Source organism: Piliocolobus tephrosceles, chromosome 6 (genome assembly GCF_002776525.5).
Source record: "Piliocolobus tephrosceles isolate RC106 chromosome 6, ASM277652v3, whole genome shotgun sequence".
Taxonomy (NCBI): Eukaryota; Metazoa; Chordata; class Mammalia; order Primates; family Cercopithecidae; genus Piliocolobus; species Piliocolobus tephrosceles.
The window spans coordinates 124,335,728-124,362,168 of record NC_045439.1 but is presented as its reverse complement, the minus strand read 5'-3'; the positions used below and the strand labels follow the sequence as shown (position 1 = coordinate 124,362,168).

General features: G+C 35.0%; 3 gene segments (V, D, J or C); all 3 read left to right on the top strand.

Annotated features, from left to right (window-relative positions):
* Positions 1-26,441, top strand: part of LOC111554712 — a 729,812-nt gene that overhangs the window by 106,223 nt on the left and 597,148 nt on the right. The window contains 2 exon segments of the C gene segment in view: positions 12,707-12,818; positions 12,958-13,245. Coding sequence covers positions 12,773-12,818; positions 12,958-13,245 — 334 coding nt within the window.
* The window catches only part of LOC111554720, a 687,176-nt gene that overhangs the window by 89,889 nt on the left and 570,846 nt on the right, over positions 1-26,441 (top strand).
* The window catches only part of LOC111554718, a 654,935-nt gene that overhangs the window by 62,614 nt on the left and 565,880 nt on the right, over positions 1-26,441 (top strand).

Here is a 26,441-nt window from a genome sequence, read left to right as displayed (position 1 = left end):
TAATTTTAAAATTCTACTTTTAAAATTTATAATTTTAAAATTCTACTTTTAAAATTTAAATTTCAAATTTTTAAAGTACCTCATTTTATTTCTGAGTCTGAAATCTTATTTAGTTGAAAATGTCTCTTCAAATTCTCTGAGTACCAAGAGCTTGTGTAGCTTATGCTGCTGCCTCTAATGTAGCTGCTATTGTTTTCAATATAGAATGAGCAAGGCGAGTGGATTTCTTGAACCATTTACTATAATAGAACCTCTAGATATTTCTACCAAATAAATAGTAGAGAACAAATTAAAATAAGCCAAATGTACTTTTACAGCTACTTTCACATCTATTAGATGGAGTCTGTCATAGACATTTTATGAAAGAGTTTCATAATCCTCAAACTTGTTACAACACACAGTCTAGACAGGCATGATATGTTCACTCTAACTAACATAATATCTAAGGGATGATGTGAACGATATTGCAGGCATGTACACACACACGCACTCACATCTCACCCCAAGTTAGGGTTTACAAATAGCGGTTTACCTTTTAGGTAGTTAGAGAGAACCAGTAAAGAAGTCACACACTTTCAGCCTAATCAATAATTAGTTCAAATTCAATAGAAATGACATCTAAAATTGGAATCTTAGAAAAAGACTACTAAAAGATAACTTTGGAATGCACCAAAAATCGATTTTTTAGTTGAGAAATGTTGTCTTTCACTAACTCTGCAGTCATTATCATTGTATTTCTTGGCACCTACTTCCGGGAAAACCTTTGTAATCACAGGTAAAACATAATATGGAAATGGTCACTCTACCTTAGTTTAACAAATGTATTCAGTTTTTTTAATGACAAAAAATTTACTCTTGAGTAGAGATGCAAATATTTAAATTAAGTAATTAAAACCCGGAAGGCAGTGTATTAACAAAATAATACAGCTTGATTTTTAAAAACTTATTTATTCACTTATATATCCATTTATTTTTAAAAAATCTTTCAGCACCTACAGAGTGACAAACTTTGTGCCGAAAACTCAGTCCATATAACAATCTTATTGTGATCTCTAGCATGTAATAGCTCAATTTCTATACTGTAGGGTTTACCTGCCCCATACCAGATTTATCCATAAAATGATTAATAAATTACTGGCTCTTAGAGGGACATTGTAGAGAGACAGAATTTGAAGTCTCTCTTTTCTCTGCTTTTGTCCTTCATTTTACTACTCTTTCAAAAGCATTTATGCCATCATGTGGATCACTTTGCACACCCGCAGACCTGTTCCACCATGCAAAATCCTCATTCGTTTCAATCTTCTCCTACCTCCAACACCATTTTCTCCTTCCCTAAGTTTTGAATGATAATGGTTGGTTGGCAAGTGATCTTGTATTGCAACATCCTCTTATATTTGCGTTTGAAAAGTAGATGTGTATAGTATAAATCCTAAAGAGAAACATGTTTAAAAATTTTTAAATTATTTTTAATTGTGGAAAAATATATATAACATAAATTTTGACTTGTTAACCATTTATAAACGGACACACTTTAGTAGTGTTAAGTACATTCCTTTGTTGTGCAACCATCACTACCATCCATCTTGAGAACTCTTTTCGTCTTGGAAACCTGAAACTCTGTGCCTACTAAACAATAGCTCTCTATTCTCTTCTCCACATAATCCCTAGGAACCATCCCTACTTTCTGTCTTTATAAGTTTGACTACTCTAGGTACTTTGTATAACTGGAATCATACAATGTTTTTTTGTAACTGACTTATTTCATTTAGCATAATGTCCTCAAAGTTTATTCATGTGATAGCATGAAGCAGGTTTTCAGAATTTCCTTCCTTTATAAGGCTGCATATTATTCAACTGTGTGTACATACCCTATTTTGTTAATCTATTTATCTGTCAATGGAAATTTGAGCTGTTTCTATCTTTTGGCTATTGTGAATAAGCTGCTGTCAACATGAGCATGCAAACATCTCAATATTTGGGGTATATCCTCCATTTCTTCCAATTTTGGAGGGGATATACCCAGAAGTGCAATTGCTGAATCACATAATAATTCTATTTTTAATTTTTTAAAGAACTGCCAAACTGGTTTCCACAGTGGTTGCCGTACCGTTTTACATTTTTACCAAGACAAAAGCATTTTGATATCTCCACATTTCATCAACACTTCTTTTGTTATCATTATTTTTGATATTAATAGTAGCCATACTAATGGGCATTAAGTAGTATGTCATTATGGTTTTTATTTGCATTTCCCTAATAATTCGTGACAATGAGGAGTATCTTTTCCTGTGCTTATTGGTCAATTGTATATCTTCCTTGGAAAAATTCCTGTATAACTCCTTTATCCATTTTTAATTGGGCTTTCTTTCTTTCTTTCTTTCTTTCTTTCTTTCTTTCTTTCTTTCTTTCTTTCTTTCTTTCTTCCTTTCCTTTCCTTTCTCTCTTTCTTTCCTTTCTTCCTTTCCTCTTCCTTTCTCTCTTTCTTTCTTTCGAGATGGTGTTTTGCCATGTTGCCCAGGCTGGTTTTGAACTCCTGAGCCAAAGCAATTCACCTACCTCAGCCTCCAAATTCCTGGGATTACAGGTGTAAGCCACCATGCCTGGCCTGGGTTGTCTTTTTTTCTACTGATTTGTAAGAGTTCTTTATATATTCTGGATATTGATCTTTTGTCAGATATATGATCTGATATATATTTTTTTCCATTCCATGGGTTGTTTATTCACTCTGTCACTCCATTAACTGTGCACTTTGATGCACAGTAGTTTTTAATTTTGATGTAGTCAAATTTATCTAAGTTTTCTTTTGCATCCTACGCTTTTGGTATCATAGCCAATAAATTATTGCCAACTTCATGCTTTCTGAAGGCTGAAAAAAAAAAAAAAAAAGAAAAAGAATTTATTGCCAAATCTAAATCGTGAAGCTTTTCCCTGTAAGATAAGATGTAGTTTCACTCTTTTGCATGTAGATATCCAGTTTTTCCCAACACCGTTGAAAAGACTTTCCTTTCATCCTTAAACAGTCTTAGGACCCTTTTCTAAAATAATTTTGTCATAAAATGCAAAGGTTAATTTTGGGCTGTCTGTTGTATTTCATTGGTCTATACGACTGTCATTTTGCAAGCACCACACAGCTTTTGCTATATTACTGTAGCATTGTAATCAGCTTTGAAATCAGGAAGTGTGAGATCATCCTAACTTGTTTTTCTTTTTCAAGATTATTTTGGCTATTTGGGGTTTCTCAAGATGTCATATGAACTTTCGGATGGATTTTTCTATTACTGCAAAACACTATTGGGCTTTTGATAGGGACTGAATTGAATCTGTAGATTGCTTTGGGTAGCATCAACATTTTAATGATATTAAATTCTCCAATCCATAAATATCAAATGTCTTTCAACTGATTTGTGCCTTATTTAATTTATTTCAGAAGCATTTTAGTTTTCATTGTACAAGTCTTAGCATCGTTGTTTAAGTTTATTCCTAAATATTTTATTCTTTTTGATGCTATTGCAAATGGAATTATTTTCTTAATTTCCAAAGTGTTCATTGTTAGTGTATAGAAACGCAATTGAGTTTTGAGTGCTGTTCTGTATCCTTCAAGTTTGCTAAATTCATTTATTAGTTCTAACCACAAGCATCTTTAATGGTGGAATTTCAGATATTGTGACAGTAGAGTGGAGAATGGGACATTAGTCTCGTGTCCCTCAGGATAACTCATGTAGGCTGCAAAACTTCAAGCATACATAGAAGTATGAACTTCATAATGTAATCATTTTAATCTTTAATACATCAGGCCCTTCAAAATTTAGTTTAAATATTGAGAAGTCAAAGAATGATGTCCTTCTATGAATAAATATTCTAACACATGATGATGTGATCAATGAGATGAATAATTTGTATTTGGATACATGTTTTTAAAGCAATGTTTAGTTAGTAATTGAAAATATTAAACCAGGAGAAAATAATGTGCCGTCTGCATACTAGAGAGATATAGAAGCAGAAAGTTTTACCTCAGTCCATAGATCTAGTAAATAAAGATTCAACACTTAAACTTAAGTCACTTGACTCCAATTGATGAATTTTCAGTAAACAATGAAAAATAAAAGTAAACTAATTCAATATACAACTCCAGGAGTTATAAAATAAACAGTAAAATAAAAAGGTTGAGAGTAGATTGAAGGAATTAAAAATAAAAACAAGAAATTAATAGCTCAAAGGAAAATAATAAAATCAATGATAAAACCACAACATGATATTTTGAAAACAATTAGAATACTAACACGATCCAGAAAAAAATAGTGAGAAGGGACAAATACATGCACAAAAAATACAACATAATTAAGTTGAATTTATTTTGGGAATGTAAAGGTTATTTAATACTTGGAAATCGGTTAATATAATGATTGATATTAACAAACTTTAAGAAGGTCAAAGATATTCTAATACCTGGTTTGGTGGATTGTTTCATTTGGATCTAGGATGATTCACTGTACTTGCATGTATATGTGCATTTGTGCAGGCTCATTTAATTTTGTTGGCTTTTAAAAATATTTGGGTTCTCTCTCTTAATTTGACCCCAATTTTAGATATAGTGTTATTGTTATTAAATTTCTGGTTGCATTTAGATTATTTCTATGAAGACAAGGGGAAAATGATGATTTTATTCAACCATATTTATGACAAAGTTTTGGCTTCCATATTATTGTTTTTGTATTTTTCTTTTATTGTGAACTGTACCAAGTTTTATTCTAGAAATTGCTGGACCAGTAAGTATTGTTCAAGTTGATGGATTGTATAGAGTTCAGATTTTTGGAATATTCTTGAAAATTATTCTCATTTATGTCCTTAAACCTTGCATAATCTTGTGAAATAATGCTTCATAATGATGACTGACTGTGCACAGACTAACCCATGCTTTAAATAATGTTAGTCATTAGAAAGAATTAAGCTCTGATCCTGTATGTGAGAAATTTTCATACTGGTTAATTTGAACAACTATGCTTTACACTCCTTTATCACAAGCGAGTTTCCAGGAACAGAAAGAGAGTGATCACCGGCCATGAATAAAGTTCCAGTACTCTGGTGGTTCACAGAAGTTTAGAGATCTTTTCAGCCTTGCTATCATGCATTGCTCATCAGGTGTTTAATAATTGGTCTGAAAAGAATGCTTATGCCACTACCTGGTGGTCAGCTCCTAAACTGCACTTTGTTCATCCTTTAAAATATGTTTTCTTTTCTTTTTTTTGGAACGGAGTCTCGCTCTGTTGCCCAGGCTGGAGTGCAGTGATCGGACCTCGGCTCACTGCAAGTTCCGTCTCCCGGGCTCACCTCATTCTCCTGACTTAGCCTCCCGAGTAGCTGGGACTACAGGCGCCCGCCACCTCGCCCGGCTAGTTTTTTTAGTAGAGACGGGGTTTCACGGTGTTAGTCAGGATGGTCTCGATCTCCTGACCTCGTGATCTGCCCGTCTCGGCCTCCCAAAGTGCTGGGATTACAGGCTTGAGCCACCGCGCCCGGCCTAAAATATGTTTTCTTTCCTCTTTTAGTCAAAGAATCAGACCTGAAATTATTTAGTTATTAAAAAAAATTCATTTGGATAAATGGAGCACCTATTAACTTGCTGTCTTAAAATATTTCAAGGGCTTGGGAAAAAGTCATTTTGGTGTCTTCTAACTTCCCTCTCAAATTTCTCTGAAAGCGATTTATACTGGAAAAAATAGGGAACACATGTTTTGCTTTTAATGAGGTTTATGTTCAAAACTATTAACTTTGCCATGTACTTGCTGAATACTTGCGTGCTGTGTTTCATTTTTTGTAAAATGTGACAGTGATAGCTTCTTTAGTATTTGTTGTGAGAATTCATCAATAATGTATCAAAGAAGATTAACAAGTAGCAGATGATCTAATAATGAGGATATTCTCAATAGACCCAGAAAAGGCATGTGACAAAATCCAGCATCCACTCCTGATTAAAAACTCTCTCTAAATGTGAAATTAAAAGGAACTTTCTCAACTTAATAAAGGAACCTTACAAAAACTTATGTCAAGTGTCACACTTGGTGAAAAACTAAAGGCTTCTTTCTCCCTAAGATCAGACATAAAAGTTATTGCTCTCACTGTTTTTGTTTAATATTGTATTAGAATGTCTATCCAGTGCAATAAGGCAAGAGACAGAAACAACAGGCATACAGTTTGGAAAGGAAGAAATAAATCAAGCTTTATTTGCAGACAACATAATTGTCTAAGTAGAAAATCCAAAGAATCTACAGAAAATCTACCAGAACAAATAAGTAAGATTTTAAAGGTCGCAGGATCAATGATCAATTTGTAAAAATTAATTGTATTTACATATTTTCACATGGGACAATCAGAAATTAAAATTAAAAACACAATACCATTTACAACAGCATCAAAAATATTAAATGCTTACAGATTAATCTTATGAAATATAGAAGACCTGGTAACTTAAATCCACAAAACCTCAGGAGATAAATTAAGACCTAAAGAATGGAGAGATAAATTATGTTCATAGATTGATAGACTCAATATCGTTAAAATGTCAGTTCTGTTTCAATTATTCTATAGATTCAATATAACCACAATAAAAGTTCATCATTTTTTTGTTTACAATTAGCAATCTCATTATAAAATTTATTCAGAAACATAAGGCACCTAGAATAGCCAAAACAACATTGGAAAAGAAAAAATTTGGAGGGATAATACTATCTTACTGCAAGCCGTTTTCCACAGTAATCAAGACAATGTGGCATTTGTGTACAGATAGACTAACAGATTAATAGAACAGAATAGAGCCCAGGAATAGACCCATATATACATGAACAACTACTTTTTGACAAAGGTACAAAGGCAATTCAATTTGGAAAGGATAGTCTTTTCAACAAATAGTGCTTAAATAATTGAATATCCATATGCAAAATAATAAACTTCGACACTCTCATACCGTATACAAAAAGTTACTTAAAGTGATCATAAACATACATGTAAAACTCCAAATCATAACACTTCTAGAAGAAAATAGGAGGAAATTTTTGTGACCTTGGCCTATGCAAACATTTCTTAGATACGATAGCAAAACATGACCCATAAAAAACAAAAAGTTGATAAATTGATAAATTGGTTTTCATAAAAATTTAAAACTCTGGAAACAACTCTGTCAATAGAATTAGTAGATGAGCTATAGACTGGAAAAATACTTGCAAATTGGGTATCTGATAAAGTCATTTATTTGAGTTATGCAAAGAACCCACAGAATCCATTAACAAAAAAAAAAAAATAGAAAAGTGAATAAAATGGGCAAAAGACTTGAACAAACACTTCAGCAAAGAAACTATATGAACGGCAAATAGGCATATGAAAACATGCTTAGCATCATTAGTCATTAGGGATACGCAAATTAAAGTCACAATTAAGTACTACTACATACCTATTAGAGTGGAGTTGACAAGGATGTGGAGCAACTGGAACTCTCAGGTACTACTGGTGGAAATACAAAGCAATATAATTAGTTTGGAAAATAATCGGGCAGGTTTTAAATAAGTCAAATATACACCTGATATCTGATGCAGCCATTCTACTCCAAGTTATTTGCCCTAAGAGAAAAGACAGAATATGCCTACACAAAATTTTGAATACACATATTCATAGCAACTTTATTTGTAACAGCCTCAAACTGGGCCTAACTGAAATGTACATTAACAGGTAAATAACAAACACGTTGTTTTATATCTATATAATGTAATAGTACTACTCAGAAATAAAAAGAAATAAACCATTGATTCAAATGACACCATGGAAGAATCTCAAAATAATTATGCTAAGTGAAAGAAGATAAGCCAAAAAAGTGTATATGATTTAATTTTTATGAATTATAAAATACACAAACTAATATATAGTGACAGAGATTTGCTTGGAAATGGGCATGGGAGATAGGAAGGTTAAGAGAAAAAGTACAAAGAAAAATGAGAAACTTTTGGGGTGATGTGAATATTCATCATGTTGATTGTGATAACAGCATCACAAGTCCATATGTATGTCAAATCTTATAAAAATGTTCACTTTACTTTGATGCAGTTAATTTTTATGTAAATTATACATCAACAAAACCATTAAAAAATCCAAATTTAAAAGTACATGTCTTCAACATCACAGAAGTCTTCTGATACGGTCCAAAATGCAAACTGTTCTCACTGGGTTTAAACTATTTTTCTTAAGTATAGATAACAGTTTTCACCTATGTGCTCTACTGTTTATTTTCAACCCAGCATCATTCCAGCTTATTTTGCATTCCCCTTTGTATATCAGAATAGAAATTTATAGCTGATTTTCCAGAATTCATTTTCAACATAGTTCTAGGCTTGTGTCCGACAAAGTGATTTGGAAGGTGGAGGAGAAGGAGAAGAGATTTGCAAACCCAAACAATATCTGGGCCTGAATTTCTTATTTAAGTCTGTATATGAGAAACTATTCATATGCTGACTCTGGATGCATTCTTTATCTGAATCTGGGGAGAGTGAACTCCAGGAAACAGAATGAACTAAGTGTCTGTTCTTAGCTATGTGTCTAGGTATAAATGTTTACAGGTCCTTGCAGAAAGTTGAGTCCTTCTCCTAAATTTTATTCTGTTAACACTTCTGAAGGTTTTTTCTTTCCTTTTTCATTTTATTTTTAGATTTACAGGTGGAGGTTCGTAACAAGGGTATATTGAGTAATGCTGGGTTTGGGCTTCTAGTTGGTCACCCAGATAGTGAACATAGTACACAACAGGAAGTCACCTAGATAGTGAACATAGTACCCAATAGGACGTTTTTCAGCCCTTCCCCCTCCCTCTCTCCCTCCTTTTGGAGTCCACAATGTCTGTTATTCCCATCTTTATGTCTGTGTGTACCCACAGTCTGGCTTCCACTTATAATGAGAACATATGATATTTTGTTTTTTGTTTCTGCACTAATTCTCTTAAGATAATGACCTCTAGCTGCATACATGTTTCTGCAAAGGATATCATTTCATTCATTTTATGGCTGCGTAGTATTCCATGGTGTATATGTACCACAGTTTCCATAGTCTATCCACAACTGATGGGCACCTAAGTTGTTTCCATGTCTTTGCTATTGTAAATAGTGCTGTGATAAACGTATGAATGCATGTGTCTTTTTAGTAGAATGATTTATATTCCTTTGCATATATAGCCAGGTATGGGATCGCTGGCTTGAACCATAACTGTTTTTATTTGTTTTCTGAGAAATCTCCACACTGCTTTCCACAGGGGCTGAACTAATTTGCATTCTCACCAACAGAGTATAAGTATTCCATTTTTTCTGCAAACTTGCCAGCATCTGTTATTTTTTGAATTTTAATAATAGCTATTCTGACTGGTATGAGATGGTATCTCATTGTGATTTTGATTTGCATTTTTTTGATGACTAGTGATATGAAAGAATTTTTAATATGTTTGTCGGCCACTTGTATGTCTTCTGCTGAGAGGTGTCTGTTCAAATTCTTTGTCCACTGTTTAATGGAGTTATTTGTTCATTTCCTGTTGATTTGTTAAAGTTCACTGTAGACTCTGGATACTAGTCCTGTGTAGGACGTATAGTTTGCAAATAATTTCTCCCATTTTATAAGCTGTCTTCTAACTATGTTGATAGTTTCTTTTGCTGTGCAGAAGCCATTTAGATTAAATAAGTCCCACTTGCCAATTTTTGTTTTTGTTGCAATTGCTTTTGAGAACTTAGCCAAAAATTCTTTGCCTAGGCTGATATCCAGAAGTGTGTTTCTTAGGTTTTCTTCTAGGATTTCTATGAGGTGTTACATTTAAGCCTTCAATCTCTCTTGAATTAATTTTTGTATATGGTGACAGATAGAAGTCCAGTTTTATTCATCTGCATATGTCTAGGCAGTTATCCCAGTACCATTTGTTGAATAAGTCCTTTCCCCATTGCATATTTCTGTTGGCTTTGTCAAAGATCAGATGATGATAGGCGTATGGCTTTATTTCTCGGTTCTCTATTCTGTTCCATGGGTCTTTGTGTTCGTTTCTGTACCATTACTAAGGCCAAGTTTTAGTTACCTAGCCTTGTACTACAATTTGAAGTTGGGTACTGTGATGTCTCTAGTTTTGTTCTTTCTTTTTGTTAAGGATTGCTTCGGCTATTCAGGCTCTTTTTTTGTTCCAGATTAATTTTAGAATGTTTCTGCTAATTCTGTGAAAAATGACATTGATAATTTGATAGGAATAGTGTTGAATTTGTAGATTGCTTTGGGCAATATGGACATTTTGATGACATTGATTCTTCCAATCCATAAGCATGGAATATTTTTCCATTTGTTTGTGTGCTCTATGATTTCTTTCAGCTGTGTTTTATAGTTCTTCTTGTATAAGTCTTTCACCTCATTGGTTAGCTGTATTCCGAGGTATTTTGGGGCATGTGGCTATTGTAAATTGGATTGCATTCTTGAACTAGCTCTCAGTATGATCACTATTGGTTTTAGAAATGCTCCCAATTTTTTAATGTTAACTTTGTATCTTGAAACTTCCCTGACGTCATTTATTAGTTCTGGAGCCTTTTGGTGGAGTCTTCAGTCTTTTCTAGGTATAGAATTATATTGTTAGTGAAAAGAGATAATGTAACTTCTTTCCCTATTTGGAGGCCTTTCACTTCTTTCTTTTGCCTGCTTGCTCTGGGTAGGACTTCTAATACTATGTTGAATGGGAGTACTGAGAGTAGGCATTCTTGTCTTGTTCCTGTTCTCAAGGTGAATGCTTCCAGCTTTTGCCCATTAAGCATGATGTTGGCTATGGGTTTGTCATAGGTCACTCTTGTTATTTTGAGGTATATTCCTTCAATACTTAGTTTGTTGAGGGTTTTTATCATGAAGAATTATTGGATTTTATAGAATGCTTTTTCTATATCTATTGAGATGATCATATGAGTTTTGGTTTTAATTCTGCTTATGTGGTGAATCACATTTATTGATTTGTATGTGTTGAAACAACCTTGGATCCCAGGAATGAAGCCTACTTGATCCCAGGAATGAAGATGAGCTTTTTGATGTGCTGCTGGATTCAGGATGCTAGGTTTTGTTGATAATTTTCGTGTCTATGTGCATCAACGATTTGACCTTTGGTTTTCTTTTATCATTGTGTCTTTACCAGATTTTGGTATCAGGATAATACTGAATTTGTAGAACCATTTAGGGAAGAATCTCTCCTTGATTTTTTGGAATATTTTCAGCATGATTGGTATCAGTTCTTTGTACGTCTGGTAGAATTTGGCTGTGAATCCATCAGGTATGGGGCTTTTTTATTGGTACATTTTTTATTACTGATAAGCTGCATTTCACTAAAATTTAAAAGTTACACTCTTATGAAATGCGATGTCAAGAAAATGGGAGACAAAACACAAACTGAGGAATCCATTGCACTTGAACAAATCTTTCTTGATATTTTAGTTTCTCTCCATGTAAGAGGCATATTTCAGCTGCGTTTAGTCTGCCATCTTACCAGAAAAGGTTTTTGTTTTCTTTTGTTATGTTATACAGTGAAAACTCATAGGAAGGAAGCATGATGAAGTGTTTGTTTTTGCTGCAGACACTTCATAGGAAAAGACCAGCTTTAACAATCTGTGTAATCATGGGAACTTCTTTTGTGATGACCTCAGAGTGTTATCTCTGATAGTTGATAGCCATCTTGGTATAGGACAGTGTTCACAAACAAAATCTTGTAAACAACTATCAGGCAGGCAGCAAGAAAACCACCAGGGAAGTTTTTCAAAAATGAAAGCCTTTGAATCTTGGAAATTGTGGTTTGAAATCTTGGAAATTGTGATTCCTAAAGTTAGTGGTTTTGTCCCAACATCAGTAATTTTAAATGACTCACAAGTTAATTCATTTCTCACACAACTGGGTTTTAGAACCTTGATTATCAGTTGATGTGTCTTTATCAATTTGTAAAGCAAGAGAAGAGGAAAGTTCTAACTCATGCTTCAGTCTATTGATGCAAATCTACATGTGGGTTCCCTACATCACCAGAGGAAATTATTTGATTAAACTTTGGCAACAAAATGTTGCATATGACCACAGTAGAAAGCGTCCTTGAGGCCAGATCTCCATGAGTATAGTGTTAACACTTGTTGCCTGACTGTTATAAGCAAGCAATTTATCTTGGAGTCATTGAAATTGTGAGGGAATAAGCTATTAATCTGAGGTCATATCTTATCAGTAAATGTCAGTCACTGCTCAACATGTTAGGATACAGTGCTGAAAAACAGACTCAGTAACAGTAAGACTTCTTAACACTCCCTCTGATTTCAACTCAAAACCCTTGTCTGACATCCCCTTGAGTTCTACCACTGGCCTGCAATGGATACATGAAAGTATTGGCCTGTATTAAAATATCCAAGAAAATGGAAATCTCACCTACAGAAATACCCTAGGATGCTCTGCTAAAGATCTTTTATGTCAGATAGTGTCCAAAGAACGAAATTAATAAAATAGACCATAGAGATGATAACATCTGCCCTTCATATTTACAAGGACCACCTGAGACTGGCATGGGCCTTACAAATGAGGTCAGGGTTGAGGACCTATTTCGGACTTTTGGAAGGAGGCCAGGAAAACATTCATCCCAGTTCAGCCCCTGTCCACCAGAGGGAGTGGCTGCCTAACACAAGCTCATTTCCTGCTGTCACTGTCGGTTTCACTGTGATTTCTTCATGTTAAGGATCAAGATTATTATTTGGGTCACACACTAAAGATGAACTGTTCTCCAGGCTTAGTATCTGTGATACTCTTACTGCTTGGTAAGTAAGATGCCTTTTAAAATTTGGACTCTGTCTTCTATCAAGCCAAAAAAAATCTTTAACCACAATTTCACCAAAGAGCACTATGCTCAAGGCTAAACATATCTCTCTATGTCTCTCTCTCTCTTTTTTTCCCTAGGAAGAACGCGTGGAGATTCAGTGACCCAGATGCAAGGGCCAGTGACTCTCTCAGAAAGGGCCTTCCTGACTATAAACTGCACGTACACAGCCACAGGATATCCTTCCCTTTTCTGGTATGTCCAATATCCTGGAGAAGGTCCACAGCTCCTCCTGAAAGCCGCGAAGGATGATGACAAGGGAAGCAACAAAGGTTTTGAAGCCACATACCGTAAAGAAACCACTTCTTTCCACTTGGAGAAAGACTCAGTTCAGGAGTCAGACTCAGCTGTGTACTTCTGTGCTCTGAGTGACACAGTGACAGGGACTGCAAGGGGAGTTGAGCACAAACTCTGAGCAGCACGAGAGGCCTGGGTGCTGAGTGTCAGCCACTGTGATCCACTCTGGTTCCAGCACAGTCTATGGTTGTTTGTGACTCAGTTTCTCTGATTAATGCAGTAATCATACACATGGCCAGAGGAGAAAAACAAGAAATGGACATCCCCAAACCCAGCTCTTGGTAGTGAAATTAGAAACAGACATTGACACCAAGTAGTTCCTCATCCAGTGCCAAAGTAATTTCAAGGTTAAACCACAGAAGCAATGAAGCAGTCCCTGTGTTCATCCTTGCAGACAAAGTTCAACCTCCACCTCTTGTTCCAGGTCACTCTGGCAGATACTGGAGGTAGATGTGGTCTGTTACATTTTTACACAGCCAAATGTGCCAGAGAAGGTGGCATCTCTATAATGTCTCCCTAACAGAGTACAGCAGGATAGATGACAGGAGAGCTACAGCTCCTCAGTTCAGTTCAAATGTCTCTGCAGGATTCTTAATAGAGGAAGAAGGGAAGAGAAGAAAGGAGGAGGGACAGAATGCTACATGTAACAAAACAATGCAGAGAGGAAAGCAACAATTGTCAGAGAGAGAGGAAGGTTTCTTTTCTGGTAAACCAGATGGTAGACAAAGTCTGATGTTCCAAAAAGAAAGGGAAGGATCAAAAGCATTATTGAAGAAATGACTCATTTGTAAATCATAATAAGTATTCTTTACTTGTCACATTGATCAATAGGCTTTCTAACAACAAGTCCTTAAGTGAGTTAGTTTTGCAGTGCCGATGGAAGATTAAGCATACAGATTTATATTTGCATCCCTGTGAAATCCTATTAAAGACACAGTAAAGAAATTGAAAAGGGCATAAAACCACAAAAAGAATAGAAAAGGAGGTGACAGCAGACAGTGATATCAATAAAATTTTAGAAGGCAAGAGTGTATGGAGAAGTGAAAACTTGCATAGAAGACCAGATAAAGAAGAAACATGGGCCTAGTGAAAGAAGACTACAAGGAATACGCAGTGTGTGTTAAGCCTTGATGGAAAGGTTTAGAAATCAAAAGTACCAATGACCTTTGAATAACTGGTGAAGACAATGCTTTGTGTATGTGCTTCTACTTTGAGGGTATTTGAAAAGAGGGTATGAAAAGGGAAAAGAAAGTGAGAAAATGTATAATTAATAGACCACCCATGCTCTCCACCACTATCTGTTTAACAAGCAATGATCACTTCCCAAACCCAGAAGAAAATTGGAATTTAATATTTCATTAATTGAAGTACAGAACATAATAACACATGAAAGCAGAATAAAATTACAATGTTAAAATATCATAGTCAATTATTTAATATAAGAAATATGAAATATTGTTTATGAAATATTCTCATAGTAGTCTGTGTGTTTCAACCCAATTGTCTTCTAGATAAGTTTCACTAATTTATACTATCCGTAGTGGTGATTTGGCAGAATGCTTATTTTCCTTAAACCTTATGTATTACTAAACTTTTTGACATTGACTAATCAGTTAGAATTTCGTTTAAAGAATATTTCATTTACTTATAAATGAGTTGGAGCTTCATTTAATATATTTAAAAGCTATTTACATTTTTTGATATATTGCCATTCATATTCATATTGCCCTCTTTTTTTTTTTTTTTTTTTACCATTTATTGTCATTATTTCCCACATCTACCATTGTTCCAACTATTAGATATTGGCAAACCCTCACCCTTTGAAAAATTATTTATTTTTTAAGAGCAGTTTTAGTTTACAGCAAGATCTAGAGAAGGGTACAGAGATTTACCACATACCCTCTATCCCTTCCCAGATATTCGTCATCTCCCATTATCAACATCCACCACCACAGTGATGCATTTGTTACAACTGATGCACTTACATTGACACATCATAGTCACTCAAAATTCATAGTTTACATTAGGGTTCACGCTTAGTGTAGCATAATATATAGATTTGGACAAATGTGTAATGCCATATATCTATCATTTTAGTATCAGAGTAATTTGCTGTCCTAAAAGTCCTTTGTGCTCTGGTATTCATTCATTTCCCTATGTAACCCCTGGCCACCTCTGATCTTTTAGTGTTTCCATGATTTTACCTTTTCCAGAATGTCATATACTCGGCATCATAAAGTATGTAGACTTTTCACACTGACTTCTTTCACTTAGTAACATGCATTTAAGGTTTCTCTGTTTCTTTCGTGTCTTGACAGCTCATTTTTTTAGTATTGAATAATATTCTCTTTCTGGATACATCATAGTTTATTTATCCATTCATCTTCTGAAGGGCATTTTGGTTGCTTCAACGTTTTGGTAATTATGAATAAAGCTGCCATAAGTATCCCTTTGGAAGTTTTGGTGTAGACATGTGTTTCCCACTACTTGGATAAATACCAATGAGGAAAACTGCTGGATCATATGGAAAGGATATATTTTTTTTAAAGCTGCCAAACTGTGCTCAAAGTGGCTGTACCATTTTGCATTCCCACCAACAATGAATGAGAGTTCTTTTTTGTTTATATCCTTGCTACCATTTGTTTTGTCAGAGGTCTGGATGTTGGCCATTCAAATAGGTGTATCATGGTATCTCGTTGTTGTTTTAATTTTCATTTCCCTGATGTCATATGATAAAGAACAACTTCTCATATGCTTATTTGCCATTTGCATATTTTCTTTGCTGAAATATGTGTTAAAGTCTTTTATCCATTTTTCTTGGTCAGACTGTTTTCTTATTGTTGAATTTTAAGGTGTTTTGCATAACAGTTCTTGATCAAATATGCCTTTTGCAAATATTTTCGCCCTGTCTGTGTTTTGTCTCCCATTTTCTTGACATTGCATTTCATAAGAGCATAACTGTTAAATTTTAGTGAAGTGCAGCTTATCAATAATTTTTTTCCAGAGAACGTATCTTTGTCTTTGTGTAAATCATTGCCAAACCCAAGGTCATCTAGATTTTATCCTACATTGCCTTCTTGGAGTTTTGTTTTGCATTTTACACTTACATCTATGGTTGCTTTTTGAGTTAATTTTTGTGAATAGTATAAGGTCTGTGTCTAGAGTCTAGATTAATTTTCTTTCCTTTTTCTTTTTTTGCCTGTGAATGTCCAGTTATTCCAGCACCATCTATTGACAAAACTGTCTTTACTCCATTGTATTGCTTGTGCTCCTTTGTCAAAGAATAGTTGACTACTTTTATGTGGGTCTATTTCTGGGTTCTCTATTTTGTTCCATTGATCTATTTATTTGTTTATTCTTTTGCCAGTGTCACGGTGTCTTGATTATTGTAGCTTTACAGTAAGTCTTAAAATCAGGTATTGTCATTCATCTGACTTTATTCTCCTATAAGACCTTTTTTTTTTCATAATTCTGGGTCCTTTGCTGCTCCATATAACCTTTAGAATGAGTTTATCAATATTCACAAAAAATTGCTGGGATTTTAATTGAGATTGTATTGAACCTACAGATTAAATTGTGAGGAATGAACATTTTGACGATATTGAGTCTTCCTACTCATGAACATGTCATCTGGGAACAAAGTTATGCTTCTTTCTCCCCAATCTGTAAACCTTTTTTTTTCTTTTTTTACTTGTCTTATTGCATTAGCTAGGACTTGCAGTATGATGCTGAAAAGGAGTGGAGAGAGGCCCATTTTTGCCTTGTTCCTGATGTTAGTATGAAAGCATCAGTTTTTCATCATTATGATGTTAGCTGTAGATTTTTGAACATATTATTTATGAAGTTGAAATAATTCCACTCTATTTCTAGTTCACCAAAAGTTTTTATCATGAATGGGTGCTGAAATTTGTTAAATGATTTTTACTCATTTATTGATAAAATCATGATTTTTCTAGAGACTTGAAAAGTTGAGAAGTTTATAGCCCATAGACACAGGCTCACTAAAAGACTGAGAACAAATTGTGGGCCTATAGAACACTTCCTCTCCCCTCACACCTTACCACCATAGCACTAACAGCCTATTTACAGCAGTTCCTTTTACCAAGTATGTCATGTCTGACTGTCAAGAAAAAAATTACAGGGCATATTAAAAGGGAAAATACAATTTGAAGAGACAGAAAAATCATCAGAAAAATACATCAGGGTTGTTGGAATGATCAGACCCAGGAATTTGAAACAAATATGCCAACAGCTCTAATGATCAAGTAGAGAGCATGCCAGAACAGATGGGCAATGTAACAGAGAGACAGACATCGTAAGAAAAAACCAAGAAAAAAATGCTAGAGATCAAAATACTGCAACAGAAATGAAGAATGTCGTTGGCTGACTTGTTAGTAGACTGGACGTAGCTGAGGAAAGAATTTCTTAACTTAAATATATATCAGTAGAAACATCCAAAACTGAAAAAGCAGAGAAAACAAAGACTAAAAAACCCAGAAAAGAATATCTAAAAATATTCAAAAACTGTGGAACAACTGTAAAAGTGTACTATACATGTAATGGGAATGTCACACGGAGAAGAGAAATTAACAGAAAAAATATTTAAAATAATGATGGAGAATTGCTCCCAAAATAATGCCAGATACCAAACCACAGATCTAAGAAGCACAGAGAACACTTGGTAGCATAAATGCCAAAACTCCCCCAAACCCTAAGTATATCATTTTCAAACTAGAAAATCATAGATAGAGAAAATATCTTGAAAGAAGCTGGCAAGGGGTGGAGTGGGGGAAATGCCTTACCTGTACAGGAAAAAACATAAGAATTACATCCAACTTCTCTTCAGAAATCATGCAAGGAGGAGAGAGTATAGTAAAATATTTAAAGTGTTAACAGAAAAAACCCACCAACCTAGAATTCTGTACCCAGAGAAATTATCTCTCAAAAGTGCAAGAGAAATAAAGACATTTTCAGACAAAATTGGGGATATGTGTTGCCAAGTAGCCCTGCCTTGCAAGAAATGTTAAAAGTTCTTTAAAGATAAATTAAAAGTTCAGGTTTCTTCTACGGCAGACTTGTATAAATATGAATTCATTCAAAATATAAATATATAAATAAAAATAAACCTCGAGTAAGTCTCAGTTCAACTATAGAAAAATAAGAAAGTGCTTTTATGAGATATTTAGCTAAAAGTGCAATTCCTGTTCGTCCTTTTGCACACTAGTGGAGACTGTTCCATAACCGGAGAACCCACTTGCAAATCTGAAAACCTAATTAGCTTCCTTCTTAGAAACACTGGTTATTCTTACATTTATCAGCTTATGAGAACATGACAGCAGGTGTAAGAAGGTTCTCTATCAGTAATCCAAACTCGGTGCCTGTCATTGTAAGGAATATGCAACTAATGCTGGAGACCAGGGATTTCATTCCTGCTTTTGCAGGGAAGAAGTGAGCTTATGTAGACCATGATCTCTCGCCTGCATCTGTGACAAGAATTCTGCTACTGCTTGATGAAAAGGGGTCACTGAGAACTCTGAATTTTTTATGTTTATTGGATTCCAATGAGGGGGCAAGTAAAGGCTCTGAGAGCCTGATGGTTGCTCTCTCTGAACTCAGCAAAACATTGTAAAAATAGTACATGAAAATAAAAGGTAAATGAAACAGATAAAATTTTATTATTCTCTTGTAAGTGTGCAGAAAAAGATACTCTGTCTTAGTTTTCCCTTAGTTATATTAAAGTCTTGAAAATTTAGCCTTTACCAAAGCATTTCTTTTTCCATCTAGGCATAACACTTCTGCTCTAAACTCATATAAATTATTAGAACATTTCTCAATTACCGCAAAAAATCCTTCAATTTTCTAGCAATTAGTCACAGAAGAAAACTATTATGATAAAAACAGATGGTATTTGTTCTAGCATATAAGTGAATAATTTATGTTTCATATGAGAGTAGAAGTCACAGCATCAAATGATAAAAGTTGAATAAAATTTTTAGCAGTAGCTTTTTCGTATTCTCCCCTCCACATTTCATCCTCTCCTTTTTAAAAGAGGTTAACAAGGACAAAGTGTGGCCTGCCTGTGTTCTCTCTCAGCTCAGTCACTTTCATGTCTTTGAATCAGATAATGTCATGGGACTGAGTCCTTCTCAGCTGAATCCATGAGAAATAGTTCATCTTTTCAGAAACTGGTAAACAAGTGAAGCATTTCAATTCACACATTGTGAATGTCACCGTTTACCATGTGATTTGTTGATTAGGGAACAAAAAGGAGAGGTAGTGAAGTGAGCAGTTAAGAGAATTTAGGAGCCCATTTGCCTGGGTTTGAATCTGATCTTGGATGCTTACAACTGTGTAACCTTGGCTAAGTTGCTTAACTTTTGAACTACCATTTGCAGCAGGGATTAAATGAATATATGTATTTGAAATTCTGGTCCATGATAAGTGCTCAGTAATTGTTAGCTGATTATAAAAGTTACTATAAAATCTTCTATAATACTGAGAAACTAAGAAGTCACTTGCGTTCAGGGAGAGAAAACTTACCATTTCGGTGGTTAATCATTTAGTAAATAAGCAAGAAAAGAAGAATACATGTTGACCTAAAATAATAATGAAGCCCTTATATGTACAATGTGCTGTATCAGGACATTCGTCTACTGATAGCGGTATAAAATATTGCTTTTACCTGGAATGAACTTATCAGAAAAAAGCTTATAAATTAAGTGAGGAACAAGAAAAAATACATAAAAACTTAATCAATAGTTAAAATTATAAGTGTGTAGACAATTAAGTTGTAAAGGTATTTTCAGGAGGAGATCACTGTGATACAGAAAAGACAAGGGGAGACATCATGGGGAAATAGAAAATTTAATTAAGCTTTAAAAGGCAGACACACATTAAATTTGTTGATTATACAATTATTTCTTAAATAAGCAACCGGTGTTTTTGTAGGTTTGATGAATGGAATAATAAACAAAATAGACAAGTTCAGAGACCAAAAGAGCTTCGCTCATGGGGCTTGCATCTGGCTTTGTCTACAGTGCTCAACTTTCTCTTAGAGAAATATCCTATGAAGTTTTTGTTTTAACATAGATCTTTCTCTTGCTTCCTATAACAATTGGCCTGTTTTATGTGATGATGAAAAGGTAAAGTTTTTTTGTTTTGTTTTGTTTTAGGAAACAGGTATCACTATGTTGCCCAGGCTGGTCACAAACTCCTGGGCTCAAGTGATCCACCTGTCTCAGCCAACCCAGTAGCTGGGACTATAAGCCCACACTACCACACCTGGCCAAGTTCTAGGTATTTAACTGCTGTATCTGTCACTTACTAAATTATGTGGCCATGGACACATTACTTAATTTAGAGCATCTACACATCATCAATTTTAATAACATACAACTTACCACACCACTGTAAAGATTGATTTAAATTAAATGAATTTAACTACATGATTGAATTTAACCAAAAATAATTTTTCAACTGATGATAGTTATTCTGGAATGCAGATGAAATGTGGATAAAACAGAACATAAGATAAAATAACTAGAAAATTTAAGTATAGATTAAGGTTTAGCTTTCCACTCTCCTGCTATTGATTATGTTATTTTACTATGGTTAAGGCTGAGTCACCCTTTATTTCACATTGACCTTATTCCATCCAATTATTTGAACTGACTGTAATGGCTTTCTTGTTTGGTTTCTTTAGTTCACAGGTTTTATGCACAGAAGAAACATTTTTGCCCCTGATGTAACTTAGTGTAAATTCTAAGATGAATTCTCATGAGCCTTATGGAGCGGGTCTCAGATATAATACTATTACATTGAGCTACGGTGCCAACAATTAGATCTGTATTTCGGGGATCATTTAACAGCTTTCGGCATTGGAAAGGAGAGAAAATAACCTTTCTAGGCTTTCCTTGGGGAGGAATGCTTTTTGGGTATTCAATTTATAACTTGTATACATACATGGCAGATGCTCAGGAAGTATCACAGAAGAAAAAAAGGAAGGACAACAATCGAGCAGATAAACAAGTGTCGCTCTCCAACACATCAGCACCTGGTCCTACCAAGGTCCTTTTCCATGTTACCTCTTCAGAGATCAGGAGGAGCTGTGTGATCTGTGCATGGGGGAATGGATCTTGTTTCTGGTTGGCTGGGGGTACTCTCAGCTTCCTGTAATAACAGAACTATGAATATTCACTCAGAGAAACAAGGTATTGGCTTGGTAGTGTTTGAGGGCTCCCAGACCCCAACCAGAGCCCACAGTAAGTCTCATGGGTAAAGTGGAGACGCCCTTGGGAGTTTTGTTCTTGATTTTCTCTTGGCATCTGTGCTGTGAATTTTGGGGCTCTGGAAATATCATTGAAAAGAGCAATTTGTAGTATCTTCTTTAAAAGTCTGGAAATTACAGAAGGGTGGTCAGGGCCTCTATGCTCACCTATGGGGACTTGAAAAGAGAGTATATCTTCCAAAAGTAGTTAGCCATGAATGAATGCCCTCTGTCTGTGCTTCTCTGTTTAAATAGGGGTGAACAGCCTCCATATTTTGGAGCAGAGTCCTTCATTCCTGAGTATCCAGGAGGGAATGCACACCATTCTTAATTGTATTTATGAGGAGAGAATGTTCTCTAACTTCTACTGGTTCTGGCAGGGTCTGGAAAAGGACTTGTGTCTTTGACCTTAATTCAATGAAGCCATATGGAGCAGGGAGACAAACATTTTAAAGAAGCGCTTGGAAAAGAGAAGTTTTATAGTGTTTTGAATATGCTGGTCTCTCATGATGGAGATTCAGGCACCTACTTCTGTGCTTTGCAGCACAGGGTCCCCAAGCACCTGCAGCCTGTACCACAACCTGCAGCTGGAACCCTGGACACAGGTCTTGCCTTGCAGGTGGGAGTGAAGGTATCATTTTTATATGTAGAGGGAACTTCTTATAACCTCTGTCTCCAAACAGAAGTGAAGGATAATGCAGAATCTTTCTTATTTGATGAAGCTGAATTTATATTAAATTATATTTCATTTTGTTATTATTGAAATTTCATTCTTCAATGTAGATTGTGCTGTGCTGGTTCTGGGCCTGTTTGCCCACAGATCCCTTCCACTGCTCTGTCCTTTACTCTAAAGTGGCAGACCTCTATGGCACAGGCTCTGAGGCCAAGAGGCAAGTTTTCTCCATGCTGTACTCTCACCAACAGTATTTTACCCATTTGCTTGTAAATTCATGATGTTTCTTGTATTTGTATCATCTATACTATTATTTACTTAACTTAATATTAAATTAACTTTTATGTTGAGTAGGCTTCAAAACTCTGTAAAACATTGTTCTTATTTTAATGGATACTATCAGTGAAACCATGTTTGATATAAACTATACATCTGATGTGCAGGCTATATTTGTTCTTGATACAAATTAAAATAACATTACATGTATGACAATTAAAAAGATCATCTGTGTACTGCCTAACATGACCTCCTATGTTAGCCACAATTTAGAAAATGCTGATCCTCATTTAATAGATGGAAAAGGTAGAATCAACAGGGACAGCATTACTTACTCAAAGCATGAATTACAGCAAAATGGAAGCTAGGAGTGGAACACAGACATTCTGGCCCCTTGCCACTTGCTTTTTCCATGAAGGATGTAAAGCAGGTTTCAGTGTTTGAAAAAAGGAGTGGTATGGTGTAATTTTAAACTAAATTATACTTTTATTACTTAATTATATGTTCATTAGAATAAATTAGGAGCTATAAACACCCAGAAAAGATAGAACACTCCTATAATTTCATAACCTAGAAATGATAGCTATTTACATGTAAAAAAATGTTTGGTGCACATATAAGGCTATATTTTTGTATAAATGTGGTTTATAATACATCAAGTATTTATTAGCACACTTTTCTTTCAACTTTATATTTAGGTACTTTCAACTCAAGAAGTATGTATTTTGGAATAATTTTAAATTATTGCCTAGTTTCCATTATATAAATATGCTTTTATAAAAAATCTTTTTTTTTGGTATTGTTTCCACTTATACAGTATTATAGACAATGTTTTTATTAACATCATTACAGTTGTAGCTTTAATGGAAGTGGGAGTTGCTTGAATAAAGAAAAATACATGATACTGAATCCCTAATTTCCATGAAGCTATTTCTCACCGAACTGTAATTTCAGCAGTAGCACATGATGATGCTAATTTTCCAATATAATTAGCTTCCATTTTATTAAGTAAAATATTCAGTTTTTTGTTATTCTTTTCTTTTAATTTGTGATTTTATACCTTTTATTGTTAAAATAAATAAATAAAATGAGATGAGAAAACATCAGATTCCATCACACAGAATAAGTATCCTTTTATACAGTAACATGCATTTTTCGAAAGTGTGAAAAATACTGTTCTGAACCAAGCTACCTACTAACTGGTCTCTCTTTTCTCAAGGCAATCAATTCTCTATGATCTTGCTCTCGAAGTGTGAACCAGCATCGAAGTGTGAACCCGCATTGTCTGAACTTGTGCTGATTCTTAGGCTCCACCCTAGGCTGATTGAATTTGAATCTAAATTTTATCAAGATTTCCAGGCAAGGCCAGGTGCGGTGGCTCAAGCCTGTAATCCCAGCACTTTGGGAGGCCGAGACGGGCGAATCACGAGATCAGGAGATCGAGACCATCCTGGCTAACACGGTGAAACCCCGTCTCTACTAAAAAATACAAAAAACTAGCCAGGCGAGGTGGCGGGTGCCTGTAGTCCCAGCAACTCGGGAGGCTGAGGCAGGAGAATGACGTAAACCCGGGAGTTGGAGCTTGCAATGAGCTGAGATCTGGCCACTGTGCTCCAGCCTGGGCAGACAGAGCGAGACTCCGTCTCAAAAAAAAAAAAAAAAATTTCCAGGCAATTCTATTACATCAAAATTTAAGAAGCACCCATCTGATGAGTTGTCAGAATGATTTTTTTTAAAGTATAAATAAAGAGCATTCTCCATCTGTCAAACATGCTTCAGTGGCTTTCTATTGCTCCTGGAATATGTGGTGGCTTTCAGGCTGTGATAGAAAAGGATCTATATAATTCGAACCTCCCTTGTCCCTTTTCCTGGCTCTCTGTGCAGCAAAACTTCTGATTCTCTTAATTTTCTGGACTTGCCATGTCCTTTCCCACACGTAGGCTCTCTTTCATCCATTTGAAATGTTCTTCCCCTAAATCTTGTTGAACCTGACTCAACAAGAGTCATCCTTCAGGTCTCAGCTCAAATGTTACTACTGTAGAAAAAAACCTACTGACCTTCGCTGCCCTTCCTGACTAATGTAGCCATCCCTAATCCTCCCTCTAACTCTATGAGAACACTCTAGTTATTTCTCTTATGTTAATTATCACAACATGCAGTTACATTCTTGGTTTATTTGTCAGTATGTTCATTGCCCACAATTTCTACTAGAATACAATCTTTATGATGTCAGGGGTATTGTTGGTTTAGTTCATGGCTTGATTCTTTTTGTTTGTTTTTCTTTTTTTTCCAACTTTTATTTTAGGTTCTGAGGGTACATGTACAGGTTTGTTATATGGGTAAATAGCATGTCACAGGGACTTGGTGTAAAGATTATTCCGTCACCCAGGTAATGAGCATAGTACTTGGTACATAGTGTTTGGATCTTCACCCTCTTCCTACTCTCCACCTTCAAGTAGGCCCCAGTGTCTGTTGTTTTCTTCTTTGTCTTCATGTATAATCAACTTTTAGCTCCCACTTATGAGTGAGAACATGTAGTGTTTGATTTTCTGTCCTGTATTAATTTGCTTAGGATAATGGCCTTTAACTGTATCAATGTTGGTGCATAGGACATGATTTCATCCATTTTTATGACTGCATAGTATTCCATGGTATATATGTACCACATTTTCTTTTTCCAGTACACCATTGTTATGCATCTAGATTGTTTCCATAGCTTTGTTATTGTGAATAGTGCTGCAATGAACATGTGTGTGCGAGTGTCTTTACTGTAGAGTGATTTCCATTTCTTTGAGTAAATGCCCAGTAATAGGACTGATGGGTCTGATAGTATTTGTTTTATGTTATTTGATAAATCTCCAAATGGCTTTCCACAGTGGCTGAACTAAGTTACATTGCCACCAGTGGTGTAAAAGCATTCCCTTTTCTCCCCAACTTTGCCAGCATCTGTTAGTTTTTTACTTTTTAGTAGTAGCCTTTTTGATAGGTATAAGATGGTATCTCATTGTGGTTTTGATTTGCATTTCTCTAATGATTAATGATTTTGAACATTTTTTATATGTGTGGTGGTTGCATTGATGTCTTCTTTGAGAAGTATCTGTTCGTGTTGTTTTTCCATTTTGTCTGTCCATGTTGTTTGTTTTTTGCTTGTTAATTTGCTTAAGTTTCTTATAGATTCTGGATATTATACCTTTGTCTGATACATAGTTTGCAAACATTTTCTCACATTCTGTAGGTTGCCTGTTTACTCTATTGATGGTTTCCTTTGCTGTGTAAAGTTCTTTAGTGTAATTGGAACAGGAATTAAAAGAAATTAAACACTGTGTAAGCAAAAACTCAGTTATATGTAAGAAAACCCAATTCCCTCTGAGGAAGAGAAAGGGCTGGAGTCCTTTAAAATTAACTGCCTGTTTTTCTCTCTGTGGCTAGTGAGCCTTATCTCTCCCTTTCCCAGGCATTGTGAAAACTCTGTTTCTCTAGCTGTACAGCTGCAGGGTCACTAGACAGATAATCTCAAGTCGTAAAACATGTTGTTCCTTGAAAAGTACGAAATATGCATGTCTTAATTGAATAACTGTCTTTGTTTTTCACTTCTGTAATACGCTTCTCCCTGCACAGATCTCCCCCGACCCCATGAAATGCTTAAAAGGTAGCTCGACTCTTTGTTCAGGGCTCAGCCCTTTGGATGTTAATCCAACTTGGTTGTTGCATCTAAATAATTTGATAATTCCTCCTCAACCTCTTGGTCTCTCTGATTCCTTAATTATCCCACAGCATAATTAGGTCCCATTTGTCAATTTTTTTTTTTTTTTTTTTTTTGCAATTGCTTTTGGAGTCTTGGTCATGAAATCTTTGCCAGGCCTATGTCCAGAATAGAATTTCATAAGTTTTCTTCTAGGGTTTTTTTTTAGTTTTAAGTTTTACATTTAAATCTTTAGTCCATCGTGAGTTTATTTTTGTATATGGTAAAACAAAGAGATCCAGTTTCAATCTTCTGCACATGGCTAGACAGTTACTCCAGTACCATTTATTGAATAGGGAATCCTTTCCCC